We start from the raw sequence: 16,935 nt of genomic DNA, 5'->3' as shown, positions 1-16,935 counted from the left end.
GACCAAATGGAACAATCTGAATCCTATTTCAATGGAAACTAGGGTCATACAGTGTTGGCTCTTTCATAAATCCTTTATTCCTTGCTGCAATACTGCAGTCACCTCCAGCAAATTACCCACAGGCATGGAGATAATCTACAGAACAGACAGGAGATATGTTCAACCTTATGTCCTTTTATCTACATTTCTTTCTAATTGAATACTGAGTGTGTGTGTGTACATACATATATATATGTATATGTGTGTGTGTGTGTGTGTGTGTGTGTGTAATGAATTCCTATTTACCTTAGTATAGTAAATTATAAAATCAATAATACTGTGTTGAAGCATTTCAATTAGAGAGTGGAATAAGATGATTTAAGAAATTTATATTCTCTGGACTTAGATCTCATTGCATATTGTTTCAGGAAAGATTAGAATACAAGAAATATTAGCAAATTTGAGAGTTTATCACAAATTTAATAATTGCTGTTGCACATTTTAAAAATTATTGTAATTACATTGATAGAAAATGTTAAGAGTAGGAGAAGACTGGAGTTCTGTATTTTATGATCCAAGCTGTGGCTTAGATTTAACAGATGAGGATTTCATGAAATTTCAGAAAAGCATAAAGAAGTGGAGAAGGAAAGGGACCATGGTGTGTTGATTCAGAGATAATTAAAGGTGTCACTGCAAGTAATTGAGGCCATGATAAAATAGGATATGGAGTAATTACTTTTGCATGGAGAGGCATTGAATACATAAGGTGGGATAAAATATTGAACTCTGCAATAAATTAGTTAAAAGCAATGTGTGCATTTTTGTGCACCCTATTATAGGAAAGATACAAAAGTGATTAAATAGATGAAGCACATGTTCAATACAACAGTAAAAAGATGAGGATTTGCTATTAAGCAGGAAGATTTGAGAATCTAGTGCTTATCTCAGCCTTGCTGTTGTGGGATTATGGAACCTCTTCAAACTTTGAAAACATTTGCAGGGGGTGATGCTGCAGGCATTGACCCTTTCAGCTATTTCTGTCGATGACTGATTCACAGTGGCCTTTGTGACACTCATGTGGGTTCTGTGGAAGAGTTCATTTATCCTTTCTCTCACTTCTTCAATTAAAATCTCCAGGGAAGTATCAATAAATTATGGGTCAACCTTTTCGTTTGCATTGCCTTCCAGGTCATGTGTTTCTGTTCTTTGGAGCATTTTAAAAGGTGCAGAGATGAAAACAGGGAATAAAGCCTCACTTTAAAAATTATGCCTTGTTTGAAGTACCAACCAGAATTAGGCTGAAAGTTGTGTGTGAGATAAAGGATGGTTTGGCATTTCAGGAAGCATCTGAAAGGGCAGCATGTTCTTGATTTTTAAGTGAATACGAGGTGTTAAATTGTTCCAAGAGACGTACTGAAAACCCTTTCAAGTCCCACACCCAATCTGCCCGGAATCCACTGTCTATTTATATTGAGATTTATGTCTTATATTTTGTTATTATGCATCAAATATTAATTGATACCCAAATTCCAAATCATTAGAAGCACACAGTGAATGGCATGACAACAGAGTTGAATCCCATGTGATACCGGTATCCATTCCCAACAGAACACTGATTAAGGGTCACTTGACTCGAAACGTTAACTCTGATTTCTCTTCACAGATGCTGCCAGATTTACTGAGCTATTCCAGCAATTTGTTTTTGTTTCTGATTTACAGCATCTGCAGTTCTTCTGATTTTTATTTGCTCAATAAAATTGTACCTTCTCCTTGCTTTTTCCTTTCAAACAATTTTAATCTGGGTTGCTCCCCTATTCCTAATTCTTTCTTTCTTTCTCTTCTAGTCTCTAATGTATTGCATTTTCATAGAGGTGTACAAATTTACATTTTCAGGAGGTGTATTTCTATGACCTTTCTCTCATCAACCATGCCTATTACTTCCTCAAAAAGGTTCAGCACAGTGCACACTCAACCATCTTTGAAATCATGCTTCTTTTGCCCTTTATTTAGCAGGGGCATTTTTTTTATATCAGCTCCAAGTTTGCAGCATGAATAGGGCACGATGAATTCCACCAATTTCCTATTCGTTTTATTGTCCTGATTTTTCTGGTTGGCCAGCGATAAGGATTAACAATTTTTCATTTGTAGCAGTTTTATTAGCTGTCCAATTTTCAACCTGAAGGCATATCAGATGCCAAAAGCCCAGCAGATTTGACGAAACCCAGCAAACCTTCAGCCCCTTCCTCTGTCATTAGTTACAAAAGAACACTTAGCATTTGTACCAGATGCAAACCTATATCTTTGTCCTGTCCCTAATGAACATCCTATCCTTCAGACTTAACAAAGGCTGCTAATACATTGAAGTGTCTTTTAGTTCTCTTCAGGAAGCTTATAATTCTTTTCCCTCCATTTAATGATACTCCATTTACATTCCTCTGTTATTAGTGTCAGATCGAATCAATCGAGAATTACCTTAGGAGTAAGGATGAAAGTTGACCCAAAATATCCTATCTTTATTATCATGATTTACATTGCCTTGATCTTAGCTTGACCTGTTAAAAAATGTGTACAAAGGATTACTGTATAATATAGTTTATCATATTAACACCTAACAATGGTAGTGTCGGACTTAACTTCATGGATTAGTGTCAAGTATTTTGTATTATAAAAAATTTTTGGAAGGATAAATGGCGAGATTTAGCCGCCAGCAGTATATCTCACCTGATGGAGCTATGCTTAGGTTATGTTTTGAATTGTAAGAAACTGGGCATGGGTGACATTGTATTGAAGAATCCAATGAATGTTTATTACAGCTAACTATTATATACAAACATTGTTCTTAAGTGTCTTAGCTAAAGATAAGATATTGGAGCACAGTAGAGAATAGCTTCCAGTGAAGTTTCATGCTTCACGTGTTCCCTGGGGTAAAATGGTATGTGAGACCTTTACACACTCACCTGCTATGATACAGTGGTGATATCATATCTCTTAAATATACACTGACATTCTGACTGTCAGAAATACACAACACTAAATGTCACTTGCCTGATTGTTTATGATGATATTTCATATGGGTTATGCATGTTACAGTACTTTTTGTTGATTCTAGATATTGTGGTATCTGATCATTTACACAAATCACAACCAAAATTAGTATTGATGAATGTAATATCAAAGTGTGACTTATAAACTTTTGAAAATGACATTAATCATTTGTGTTATCATTAGCAGAAATTTTCTAGATAGATTAGTTGACTCACTTTCTATTTCTTTAGGTTCAAGACATTGGAAAAATTACATCATTCCTGCTTGGGTTGTATCCAGCAAACAAAAGCTAGAAATGAAACATGGGAGTGTACGACTGACTATTGCATCGGGAACAGTAGGATCAGAGTAGTTCACTATTTGTGTTTTTGTATAACCATATTTTGTTTGTATCAGCTAGTTTGAAATGTCAGGTAAGGATCTCCATAAAGTTAGATCTGTGCCACTATGAGTTTTCTAGTAGATTTAATTATGAAGAGATATAGCACATGAAGAAAGAGATGTGACGGACTGTTAATCCAGAGACACAGCTAGTTTGCTGGGGACCCAGGTTCGAATCCCACCATGAATTCAATGAAGAATTGGGAATTAACAATCTAATGATGACCACAAAACTGTCGTCAATTGTCAGAAGAAAAAAAAACATCTGGTTCAGTAATGTCCTTTAGGGAAGGAAATCTGCCATCCTTACCTGGTCTGAGCTACATGTGCCTTCCTGATGAATGGCTTATGCCTGAAATGTCAATTCTCCTGCTCCCTGGATACTGCCTGACTGTGCTTTTCCAGCAACACATCCTCAGCTCTGATCTCCAGCATCTCCTACATGTGACTCCAGACCCACAGCAATGTAGTTGACTCTTAACTGCCCTCTGGGCAATTAAGGATGGGCAATAATTTCTGTTCTGATCAGTGATGCCCACAGCCCATGATTAGTTTTAAATAAATTCTTTTTCAGTACCCATAATAAAATTTAGATCTGCTGAGGTTCTCCAGCAGTATCTGTTTTGGTTCCTTCTTCTTTGTTTTAATTTATGATATGAAGTTCAGGTCAACAGGTCTGCCATCATCTGCGGAAAGAAAACAAGGTTTGGGGAAGGTGGGGTTGCAGGAAGTTGAGTGATGAAGAGAAAGGTGTAGTTGGAGCCCAGAGAGCAGGAGAGATATTCAAACGTCAGTTAAGCAGGGAGAAAATGGATAGCAGGCCAGAATGGAAGAAAAACTGAATAAGTGATAACAAGAGCAAAGAATGAGAAAATGGGTTAGCTGCACTGATTGCAACCCACATAATGTGACAATGGGTCCAGGAGCACTTGGTGATGGGTCATTTTGCTAAAACCAACCCATGTCGTTACAGGACATGGTGTGGGGTGAATGAAAAAAATGGAAGGATGGGATCAAGCTCTAAAATTATTGAACTCAATGTTGAATTCTAGAACCTGCATGGTCTCTAGCAGAAAATGAGATGTTCTTCAAACTTGTGCTGAGGCTCACAGTAGTCCCGCGACATAAAGGAAAAGGATGGTGTGTTGAAGTGGCAGACTCAGGGTCATTTTTGCGGCGAGAACACAAGTGTTCTGTAAATCAGTCACCCAGTCTGTGTTTTGTCTCCCCAGTGGAGATACGAGCACATTGTGAATGGTGTATATATTAGATGAGATTGAATGCAGTACAGATAAATCAATATTTCACCTGAAAAGTAAGTCTGGGCCTTGGTTGTTGAGGAGAGAGAAAGTAAATGAGTAGGTATTACATTTTTTTGTGATTGCGTGGGAGGGTGCAATGGAGGTGTGGCGAGATGCTGTGAATGGACGAGGAGTGCGCCAGAGTGTATGGGGGGGTGGAGAATGATCCCTCTGGACTGTGGAAGGCAGGGAAATAAGGGATGACACGGTGGCTCAGTTACCACTGCTGCCTCACAGTGCCAGGGATCTGGGTTCAATACCAGCCTCAGGTGACTGTCTGTGTGGAGTTTGCAGATTGTCCCTATGTCTATAGGGGGTTCAGCCAAGTGCTCTGATTTCCTTCCACAGACTAAAGATGTGCAGGTTAGGTGGAGTGGCCATGCTCAATTGCCCATAGTGTCCAGGACTGTGCAGGCTAGATGGATTAACCATGGGAAATGCAGGGTTACAGGTATAGGGTAGAGGGGTGGGTCTTTGTGTGATGCTGTTTAGTAGATTGGTGTGGTTTCAGTGGGACCCATGGCCAGCTTCCAGACTACAGGGATTCTATGATTCACAGCATTTAAAGAAGACTTCTCTTCACCTTCTCAGGAGCAAGTAGCAACAGGCAATAAACCCTGGATACCCAACAAAGTCTGCATTCTCTGAACAAATGAAAAGAAGAGACATCTCAATGTAAATTTATGAACATTTTAAAATTTCTAACCATGCATAAAATTAGTACTGCCAAACAGTTACCAGTTATAGAAGCTTAATGACTGCCATTTTTATTTCACAAGTTAAAACATTACCCCGTTATGTTTACATTCAAATACTTTAATTTTCCATTTAAAAAAAGCCCTTTCTCAGTTAACACTTGCCAAGTTATCCTTGCCTTTGACAACCACATTAAAAATCCTTGCTACGGTGCAATGAATAGAAACTGTCGGTAGTCTTCCTGTTTAAAAAGTATGAAGAATTCCATTTCTTAATATCATATCAATATATGATACTGAGGGATTATTCTGTTATTTTAAGGATTCGCAATGATATGTGCTATATTGCAAATTATATACTATTTCTTCCTGTCATATCTCATACATTTAGCTCAATGTGGAAAATATCAATGTCTTGCAAAGTATTGCTACAAATTCAGTGATTCATCTACAATAATAATTTATATATGACATTAACATACAAAATTTTCCAAGGTACTTCACAAGAGCATTATGAAATGAAGTATGGCATTGAGCTACATGAAGACCTTATAGGTGGAAACTGCCCAACAGCTGAACAACATAGGCCTTTCCAAAAAAAATTGGGAAAATATAGTGAAATCTATTGTCAGGAGATTCTCAATATTAAGAGCAAAAAGTCCCATTTTCCACCTGAAAGTTATTTAGTGAGATAAGAATTTCTCATGAGCCATCAGAAGTCCATTTGCAATCATTTGCATGCATTCACCTATCATTATTAGTTAATCTTGCATCATTGCTCTGCAGTTTCCCATTCTCAACATGCACTGGTTAGAAACTAGACAACAACAATTCCTGCATGAATATGAGCTCAATTCCTGCTCACTGCTTGAATCTTCAGTCCCTCAGCTTGGACTGCAGTCCCCAACATCTTGAGCCACAATCCATGGACAGAAAATACCTGCAACCACCACCTCTACCTTTATCTATAGATATTGGCACTAGTTGTGTATCAGCCTTTCCACACTCACGTGGCACATATTCGATCCACTTAGTACTAAACTTCATTGCTGCTCTTTATCATTCACTGGCACATTTCACTGGAACCCTGCTGCCAAAACACTTTGCATGCAGACACAGACTGCCAACTCATGTATTCAACTGGGTGAACCTTGCAAGCTCCCTTAACATACACGCACCTTGCACTTCAATACTTACAGCTTTGCCATGCCTTTTTGTGATTTGCCAATTAAATCAGAGCTTAATGGCACATATTAATTCTCTGTTACTGTGCTTTTTAGTACAGACACAATGATTGTCAGCAACCATCATTGAAAGGATGTCCTGAGATGTCAATCTCACAATGTTTGTGCCTCAAACAGATGGCCATGTATCAAAATCACATAGTAGTCCTCAGTCAAACCAAGGGAGACCGTACACAGTCAGGAGTTCCCAGCACAGTAAACCAGGGATGTCATCTGCTAACAATCCAGAGGTTTGGACATTGTCTGTTGACTACTTGGGATGCTCAGGGAATACATATAATTTTAATCCAGAAATGGGCCATGTGCATCTTCTTGCAGGTTAGTGAAACTAATCTGGGTGTCACATCAGTTCACTTGGCAACTGCACACAGATCGAGCAGAGGTCTAGTTACATTTCAGTCAGTGCTTTTCATGCGTCAGTCAGGGGTAGGCCAGTGTCAGTCCTGAGGGTCAGTTCAGTGAAAGTCAAGGAGGTTATCAAGGGTCACTACTCTGATAGGGAAATTGGGGTAAATCCGTTCTGGACTAGTGGTGGCTTGCTGAGATGCAGAGATCAATCATTGTGAAGGGTGAAAATGCAATATGTCAGAGTGGAGATAGATAATTGTGCATTAGAGAGCAGAGCTAACAGGTCGAGAGGTGAGTCATCAACTATCACAAACGCCCTGCAGTTTTCAGAACTGGAGTTCGGCATGATGCTTTGCATGACTATGCTATAGGACTACTGGGCTCAACGATAATTTTGAAAGATGAAGTCATAGTTCAAAAAGGTGTTTGGGCATGTATGGAAGCTCAGTACTGATGGGCTTGCCAAGGAATACCAAGAAGAAAAGATAATTGAAGTTTTGGGAAGGGACCTTAATTACCAGGCTGAGCTTGTGTCTCACTGTGTCAAGAACAACCCGTTTGCCTTCCATTATCATGACTCAAAAAAGTCTACTGGAAATGGAAAATGGCTGTTGTTACATTCAGAGTGGAGAGGGTAAATGTTTTCTTCTTCTGTTTCCGAGTGAACAATATGAGGTCCTTTAAAGAGCAATTGCAATAATCTTGCATAGTACAGTTTAAATTCATCTGTAATCATAGCATGCGAAATGTACTCAGTGTCCATTGGTGGATGACACAAATCATGGACACATGCAATGTTGACCATGCCATTGGTCATTGCAAATTAAACAAATCCATTTCTGTGAAGTAGAAGTAATCACAGGAAACCCAAAAAGAGTGGCATCTGAGAGACACAATTCATGAAGATAAGCCAAGATATCATCGGCTGCACAAGGGCATGGAAATGATTTGCTCTAACCCTGAACTGTATGCATTCACCAATGAACTCTTACATGAAATTATGCCTTTCTTGAGTGATGAAGAGACTGGGAGGACAAGGTATTGGTAATCATACAGCACCTACAATTGCTTTCAGTATTCATGTAATATGGTTTCAGCTGCATTATCCACTATAAGGTCCCTTCATCAAGGGTCATGTAGAGACATTCCTGCTCCTCCTTTCAGAGTTGTTCATGACATACTTGATGGAGGACTATGCTAAACTGTCATTGGTCATAGAGTCATAGAGATGTACAGCGCAGGACTAATTCATCCATGCCTACCAGATATCCTAGATAAATCTAGTCCTATTTGCCAGCATTTGGCCCATATCTCTCTCAACTGTTTCTATTCATATACCCATCCAGATACCTTTTAAATGTTCTCATTGTGCCACCCTCCTCCACTTCTTCTGGTAGGTCATTTCATATGCTAGCACCCTCTGCATGAAGAAGTTGCCCCTTAGGTCTCTTAAATCTTTCCCCCCTCACTTTAAACCCATGCCCTCCAGTTTTGGACTCCTTCACCCCAGCGAAAAGACCTTGTCTATTGACCCTATCCATGCCCCTCATAATTTTATAAATCTCTATAAGGTCATCCCTCTAATTCCAATGCTCGAGGCAAAATAGTCCCAGTCTATTCAGCCTCTCCCTATAGCTCAAACCCTCCAACCCTGGCAACATCCTTGTTATTTTTTTCTGAACTCTATTGCATCTGTCAGCAACCTTCCTATAGGAGGGAGAGTAGGATTGCACACAGTATTCAAAAGTGGCCTAACCAATGTCCTGTACATTTGTAGCATAATCTCCCAACTCCTATACTCAATGCACTGACCAATAAAAACAAGCATACCAAACACTACCTCAACTATCCTCGCTACCTTTGACTCCATTTTCAAGGAATTATGAACCTGCACTCCAAGGTGACTTTGTTCAGAAAAGTGGATGATACAAATCCTGACTGCTGACATTCCGAAGATTTGGGTCTGTTTCTAATGTTTCCAGACTGATTCATTAGAACTGTGGCCAATTGATCCAGGCACAGCAGTGGTTATTATCACTGTGGCTAATTTTCAACTAAAGTACAAAGATATGAAGGACCAACAGATGTATCAGCAATCCCAGGAGTAGCAGCAACTTCCAGCTGACCAATCTCCATGTAAAGTGGTCAGTGTAAAGGTCTCCTCAGGCTGTAGTTGGGGCACAGCAAGGTCAGAGATTTTCATTCGCAATGCCATTTCCTCCAGATGAACATGGTGCAGTGTTACTGCAGTCTGAGGCCATCTCAGAACTATGCCAACTTCTGCACTGGGACCTGAGACATGAACTAAAAGATGGCCTTCCTAGCCCAGTGGCTGTCAATGGGATAGCTGCACTTAACCTTTATACAACTGGCTGCTTCCAAGAAGCCACCACTAGGGACCATCAACATCCTTGCCCAATGCAGATAGTGACACCACTTTATCCCATTTTCACAGAACAAGATCAATGATGCAGCCTGGGCAGCAAGCTTTGCCAAACTCATTACATTTCCCCAGTGCAGTAGAGATTGTACACATGTCACATTGAGAACAGATTATCATGATACAACTGTATTCATCAGTAGGAAGGGGTTCCATTCCATCAATGTACAAGTCTGTGACCATCAGTGCCACAACTGAGAAATAAGACCCAAGTTTCCTGGAGCTGCCATGATGTCTATACCCTGCAAACTCTTATAATTCTGCTGTAATTCAAGGGCCAGCTGCCTTACAAAGATGGTTACTGGGAGAAAATGGCTACTGTCAGCAAACACATTTGATGATTCAGTTACGTAACCTACTCACCAAGGCAGACTGCAGATACAATACAGCCCATCCTTTGACCAGGGCCAGCATATAGCAGATGATAGGCCTGCTGAGGTTCTGCTGCTTGGGTCAGCCTGCAAGGAAACTTGCAGTATAGGCTGTGTGTACTGCATTCTACTTGCATGTTGTGCTCTGCACAACTGGAGCAGGTAACAAGACGATGTGATAAATGCTGAAGAGCTCAGAGAGTCTTCCAAGAAGGAAGATGAGGACTTTGAAAAAGAGGAACATTACCTTATCCATGATCGAGCAGTGCAGTATCAAGCACAAGTCAGGCAGGATGCAATGGACACCATTTGCAAGAGGTGTGAGTTGGGTGCAGTGATTACTCATCGACTGTAAATTTTCTGTTGCTTGAAATGCAAGCTGCCTGTTGCCATTGTCAAGTGCATTTATTGGTTGGCTTTTATTCAGTCACCTATTAGTAACAGCAAAACAAACCGCGTCTTGTGATGTTTGAAGGTTTTCCTGTTATGGTCCCACATTGAGCTATGAGAGGTTGTTGAGTGACATGAGACATTGCAGAAAGATCAGATAAGTTGAGGACTAGTAAACTGTGTAATTTTGCTCTTAAAGAGCAATAATGTATGTACAAATGTGCAATGGAATGTCAGCCATGCTACCAATGAGCCTTCCATTGCTTGCCCTCCATTACATGCACAGAAGTAGGGGCATCCCCTGGTTGGCAGCACTTGATTGGGTGCAGAGTTAGACTTTAACGACAATACTAGCACTGGGAGTCTTTGGAGGTCTGAGCAGTAACAAGTATTTCTACCTGTAGTGAAAGGAAGGATGTGACCAGCAAGACGCCACAGGTACCATATTTTGATAAAGTAACTATCTTTTACTCACTGTAGCTGAACTCAGAAACTTACAATGCCAGAGAATCTTGGGTGGCGAAGGATCTACTAACCTGTGGTGATTGCTTTGGCTCTCCTAAATTCTTTGTAGATATATTTGCCTTAGGCAACATGTTTGCATCAATCTAAACCAGCCACTTCAGAACAAAAGGCTAAAAATTTAAGTAAATATTTACAGTTAAAGACCTTTTGAATTCTAAGAAGCAAATCTAATTCGGCCAAGTTGACCGGTCCATCTATTCTTCAGCAATAATTTTGTTATTTTTCCCTGAGCAAGCATTCCCAAAGATTGATAGTATCTAGCAAGTGAGTAAAGAAGGGGAGAAAAAAGCTAACTTTCTTTCCACTATGTTCAACTACCTGGAATAACCTTTTGAAATTATGTTAAACATGATGGAGAGAAAGAAATCAGGAATTTTACAGTCAGTTTTCATAATGGATTCTGTGAAAAGGCAACTAGCTCAAAAGAGATGAAAACTTCATTAGTGTGAACACAGGATGATTGCTTTACGCTATTAAGTATTTGAGCATTTAAATTGGAAAACTATCGGATGAAAATAGAAATATCTACACCACTTATTAGACAATAATTTCCTTCATTAAACAAGATGTGTAGTCATTATACCACTGTTGAACAGACATTGAAATGTACAGAAGAGAAATAACATTGCATGAAAACATAGAATGAAACATTTTAATCCCTCTTTCTTCAACTTGTTGTATCAAAGGGGCCTATCCTTGTTTCCAGCATTTTATAGCCTTCACTGCAAATTGATGTGTAAAAAGTGTGATATAGTGAATTTTGAAATTCTTAAGTGTGATTTAGTTACTCAACCTCCAGATCATTTCCATGTATTATGTAAACACAATTATAAATATTCTTGTTTGAATTTGTACCTATCTACAAACTCAATCTTGTAAATCAACGCATATAAAAATAGACTCTCTACAGTGTGGAAGCAGGCCATTTGGCACAACAGGTCCACACCAACCCTCTGATGAGTAACCCACCCAGCCGCATTTCCCTCTGACTAATTCACCTTACACTATTGGCAATTTAACATGGCCAATCCACCTGACCTGCACATCTTTTGGAATGTAGTAGGAAACTGGAACACCTGGAGGAAACACACAGAGACACTGGGAGAACGTGCAAACTCCACACAGACAATCACCCGAGGCTGGAATCAAACCCAGGTCCCTGGCACTGTGAGACTGCAGTGCTAACCGCTGAGCCACCATGTCACCCTTCCAATCATTTCCATTATTACAGTGAGGAATAAAATGCTGATTTAAAATTTACAAGGCTTCCTAAATTACAAAAGTAAGCATTTAAATTTAAAGCTAAATTTCCATCTAAATAGAATAAGAAATAGGAGCAGAATTAGGCTATTGTATCCCTCACACCTGCTCCATCATTTGCAAAATAATGGTTGATGTCATTGTGGTCTTTCCATTTGGCTTGCCCCCAGAATTCCTCAAAGATTCACCCCGTCAAACCCCTTCAGAGTATTTCATGTTTCAATAAGATCACCTCTCATTTTTCTAAACTCCAACAAACAAAAACTCAACATGCTCAACCTTTCCTCACAAAACAATTGTTTCATCCCAGTTATCAGCCTGGTATACCTCTGCTGAATTGTTTCCAATGCAAGCTCATATCTTCTTTCCTTTGCAGTAATGCATGTGTGGTCCCACCATGGCTCTGGAGCAAGACTGTGCTTTTATATTCGATCCCTTTATAGTTAAGGCCAATGACACTTTTTCTTTCCTAATTATTTACTAACTTTTTGTGCATCATATACACCTTCATCCTTTTGCAGGTTTTCACAGGAAAGTTGGAACCAAATGTGCTTGCAAACGAATATTAGCTTGTGGTTGAAAGATTTTTGTTGTCCTTCAGTGAAAATGAAACATTTTGTTAAATGCTGATGAAGTGATTAATATTTTCTTTTCTGGCTTTCAGTAGAACTGATTATCTTAAATGGCTCATCAATGAGACAAACATTGAAGAGTGGCAATAACCATTGATTGATTTAGTGCTGTAACATGTATTGAAATAGAGTGAAAAGTGTTGTTTCGTGCGCTGTACGGGTAGGCGATATCTTTTAAAAAGTGCATCAGGTTAGCAGAACAGAATTCAGAATGCAGTGTGACAGCTGCAGAGAAGGTGCAGAGTGAGAGATCAGGATTTACATTTGAGAGGTCCTTTCAAAAATCTGATAAAAGTGGGGAAGACGTTGTTCTTGAATCTGATTGTATGCATTTTAAAAACTACTTCTACTCAATGGAAGTGGGTGGAAGAGAGCATAACCTGGTGGCAGGAATCTTAGATTATGTTGGTTGATTTCCCGAGGCAGTGGGAAGCATAGACAGAGCCAATAGATGGAAGGCTGGTGTGTGTGATGGACTGGGTTGTGTTCCCTACTCTGTGCTCTCAAGAACAGCAGTTCCCATACCATGTTGTGATACATCCAGGTAGGTTGCTTGCTATGGTGCATCAACAAAAATTGGTAAGATTCCTTGTGGACATGCAAAATTTCCCGAAACTCCTGAGGATGTAGAGATGCTGTTGTGTGTTCTTGAATTGCCACTCTGCTCCTTTCATTTACATTAAGACAGAGGTTTGAATATCTGACCCAGATTTCCAAACTGGGCCTCTTCATAAATGCAGAGGGTTCCTGTTTTTGGAGTCCTCCTTGATAGCACAGAATTATCGAGGAATCCAAACAGTGCCTACCTTTTACAACAATAGTTGGCAGTATTCTGGTAGATCTTCTTTCATTAGCCACCAACCTGAAGAAGCTTTAAGATATTTAAATTGCATTTCACTATTTGTGACAATGATGTTTGGAAAATGTTGGAGCAATGAGGGACAGATTCCATAGGTCAGTGGGTATAGTCAAGATGTTTGTTCTTCATTTGGTTTGTAGACTGCTCTGCACAGTTAAACTGTCAGAACAGCAGCAGTGGACTGTTTTGCCCTAGTGCCTGTTTGCATGTTCTATATGACAAGCGCTAACACTCTGAAGTGTGGGAATTATTTTTGAGAAGGAGATGGTGATTCAGTGGTAATGTCACTAGATAGAGTCATAGTGTCATAGAGATGTACAGTATGGAAACAGACCCTTCGGTCCAACCCGTCCATGCCGACCAGATATCCCAAACCAATATAGTCCCTCCTTGCAGCACCCAGCCCATATCCCTCCAAGCCCTTCCTATTCATATACCAAGTGCCTCTTAAATGTTGCAATTGTACCAGCCTCCACCACATCCTCTGGCAGCTCATTCCATACACATACCACCCTCTGTGTGAAAAAGTTGCCCCTTCGATCTTTTTTTATATCTTTCCCCTCTCACCCTAAACCTATGCCATCTAGTTCTGGACTTCCCAACCCCAGGGAAAAGACTGTGTCTATTTATCCTGTCCATGCCCCTCATAATTTTGTAAACCTCTATAAGGTCACCCCTCAGCCTCCGACGCTCCAGGGAAAACAGCCCCAGCCTATTCAGCCTCCCCTATAGGTCAAATCCTCCAACCCTGGCAACATCCTTGTAAATCTTTTCAGAACCCTATCAAGTTTCACAACATATTTCCAATAGGAAGGAGACCAGAATTGCACACAATATTCCAACAGTGGCCTAACCAATGTTCTGTATAGCCGCAACATGACCTCCCAACTCCTGTACTCAATACTCTGACCAATAAAGGAAAGCATACCAAGCACCACCTTCACTATCCTATCTACCTGCGACTCCACTTTCAAGGAGCTATGAACCTGCACTCCAAGGTGTCTTTGTTCAGCAACACTCCCTAGGACCTTACCATTAAGTGTACAAGTCCTGCTAAGATTTGCTTTCCCAAAATGCAGCACCTCGCATTTATCTGAATTAAACTCCATCTGCCACTTCTCAGTACATTGGCCTATCTGGTCAAGATCCTGTTGTAATCTGAGGAAACCCTCCTTTGCTGTCCACTGCATCTCCAATTTTGGTGTCATCTGCAAACTTACTAACTGAACCTCCTTTCTCGCATCCAAATAATTTATTTAAATGACAAAAAGTAGAGGACCCAGCACCAATCCTTGTGGCATTCCACTGGTCACAGGCCTCCAGTCTGAAAAACAACTCTCCACCACCACCTTTGAGCCAGTTCTGTATCCAAATGGCTAGTTCTGCCTGTATTCCGTGAGATCTAACCTTACTAATCAATCTCCCATCGGGAACCTTGTCGAACGCCTTGCTGAAGTCCATATAGATCACATCTACCACTCTGCTGTCATCAATCCTCTTTGTTACTTCTTCAAAAAACTCTATCAAGTTTGTGAGACATTATTGCCCATGTACAATGCCATGTTGACTACCCCTAATCAGTCCTTGCCTTTCCAAGTACACGTACATCCTGTCCCTCAGGATTCCCTCCAACAACTTGCCCACCACCGATGTCAAGCTTCCCGGTCTATAGTTCCCTGGTTTGCCTTGCCACCCTTCTTAAACAGTGACACCATGTTAGCCAACCTCCTGTCTTCAGGCACCTCACTTGTGACGAATAAATTTGAGGCTCAAGCTAATCTTCCGGGGAAAAAGAAAGAAATTAGCTTGCTGGAAATCTGAAACAAAAAAAAAGTTGCTTGAAAAGCTCAACATGTCTGACAGCATCTATGGAAAAAAATCAGACTTAATGTTTCAGGTCCAGTGACCCTTCTTCAGAACTCTTCCAGGGATATTGGCTTAAATTCCACCATGGCAGGAATATAAATTTAAATAATAAATAATAATAATAATAATAATAAATCCAGGACGACAAAGTTATTCTCCGTTCTGGTGACCATAAAAACTAATATTGAGGTCGTGAGTGTCAGGCTTATGCCCAAAAGGTCGATTCTCCTGCTCCTAGGATGCTGTCTGACCTGTGTTTTTCCAGCACCACATTCTCGACTCTGATCTCCAGCATCTGCAGTCCTCACTTTCTCCCCGTAAAAACTAATAGAGTTTGTTTTGAGAAGAAACAATACCTTTTTTACCTGAATTGGCCTATATGTGACTTCAAACTGAAGGCATTATGGTCGACTCTTAAACTGTCAACAAAATGGCCCAGTAAGCCACAGAGTTCAAAGGCAATTAGGATTAGCAAGTCATGCTAACCTCACAGCAACACCTACATCCCATAAATGAAGAAAGAAAGTAAGAAATAGTTGGCAACTTTTTTTTTACAAAAAGAACATTGAACCAGTCAGAAAGGGTGACATACAATCATGCCAACGAAGCAATGTGTGTTAGTGATACATTGTTAACATTGTGTAGTAATATTTGTTTAGAATTACAGTGATAAAATGAATGGCATCAGAGCAATGTTCGTTTTTCATGTTATACCTTGTTTCAGTATCAATGTTCATCTACTGAAAATATGACAAGATATTGAGCAGAGGGAACTTAATTGTCTGTACCTCACCCACGGAATGTTGGCTTTTAGGGACAGTCTCCTATCCAATAGTAATTAGTTCCTTTGAAAAGAAACTGGATAAATACCTAACAAAAATAAAGTTGTCATGATTTGGAGAAAAATAAAGTAAACATCATGTAAGAACATAAACATGAATGAAGTCACTGTTGAATACTTTCGGTTTTTGTGTGAAATAGATGTCTTGCCAATTTTTTTTTGGATTGCTGTCAACAGTAGATAATTTTGATTCTTGTTTAGTTATTAAAGGATAAATTGTAAAGATGCATTAATTTATTTTGTAAATTGTACATTGCATTGATCAAGAGGAACTAGTGTACAGATCTTCTTTGTGTTATTTTTTTCAAGAATACTTAAACTTAAGATCCTTTCATCCCAATCTAAAATTGATTTTAAAAATGGGATGCACTGCGAATATTCATCGAGTAACATCTGCAAAGAAAAGGTTGTTCTGAAAAGGGTTAAAGTTCTGAGTGAAAATAATTTCTCAGACTATCGAAAGATCTGAATGTTCTTCTTTTATTTCTCTTTCAAATGCTAATGATCTGTTGTGTATTTATAACAAGCTGTTTGTAATTCCTTTTTTTACCTTTCTATGTAAAACTGATGCCCTATTTCAATTTATAATTAAGATATGTTGTGAGAAACAAAAATCTAAATTACTTCACCTTCTCTCAATAGATGAAGAAGTGGTATATCGGACCAGAGATGGGCATGTGATCAAACTGAATGTAGTTACAAATGAAACAACTGTATTGCTGGAAAACAGCACTTTTGTAAGTAAATGATTTGTTTCT

General features: G+C 39.5%; 1 protein-coding gene across 4 annotated transcripts in view; it reads left to right on the top strand.

The window, feature by feature from the left end:
* The window catches only part of LOC140482332 (inactive dipeptidyl peptidase 10-like), a 1,704,473-nt gene that overhangs the window by 1,168,497 nt on the left and 519,041 nt on the right, over nucleotides 1–16,935 (top strand). For all 4 annotated transcript variants that reach the window (XM_072579621.1, XM_072579623.1, XM_072579624.1 and 1 more), the window contains exon 4: nucleotides 16,820–16,914. In XM_072579621.1, coding sequence (XP_072435722.1) covers nucleotides 16,820–16,914 — 95 coding nt within the window. The remainder of the gene's footprint in view (nucleotides 1–16,819; nucleotides 16,915–16,935) is intronic.

Source organism: Chiloscyllium punctatum, chromosome 10 (genome assembly GCF_047496795.1).
Source record: "Chiloscyllium punctatum isolate Juve2018m chromosome 10, sChiPun1.3, whole genome shotgun sequence".
NCBI lineage: Eukaryota > Metazoa > Chordata > Chondrichthyes > Orectolobiformes > Hemiscylliidae > Chiloscyllium > Chiloscyllium punctatum.
Note: the sequence above shows the minus strand (reverse complement) of the source record. Positions and strands in the feature narration are given on the sequence as shown.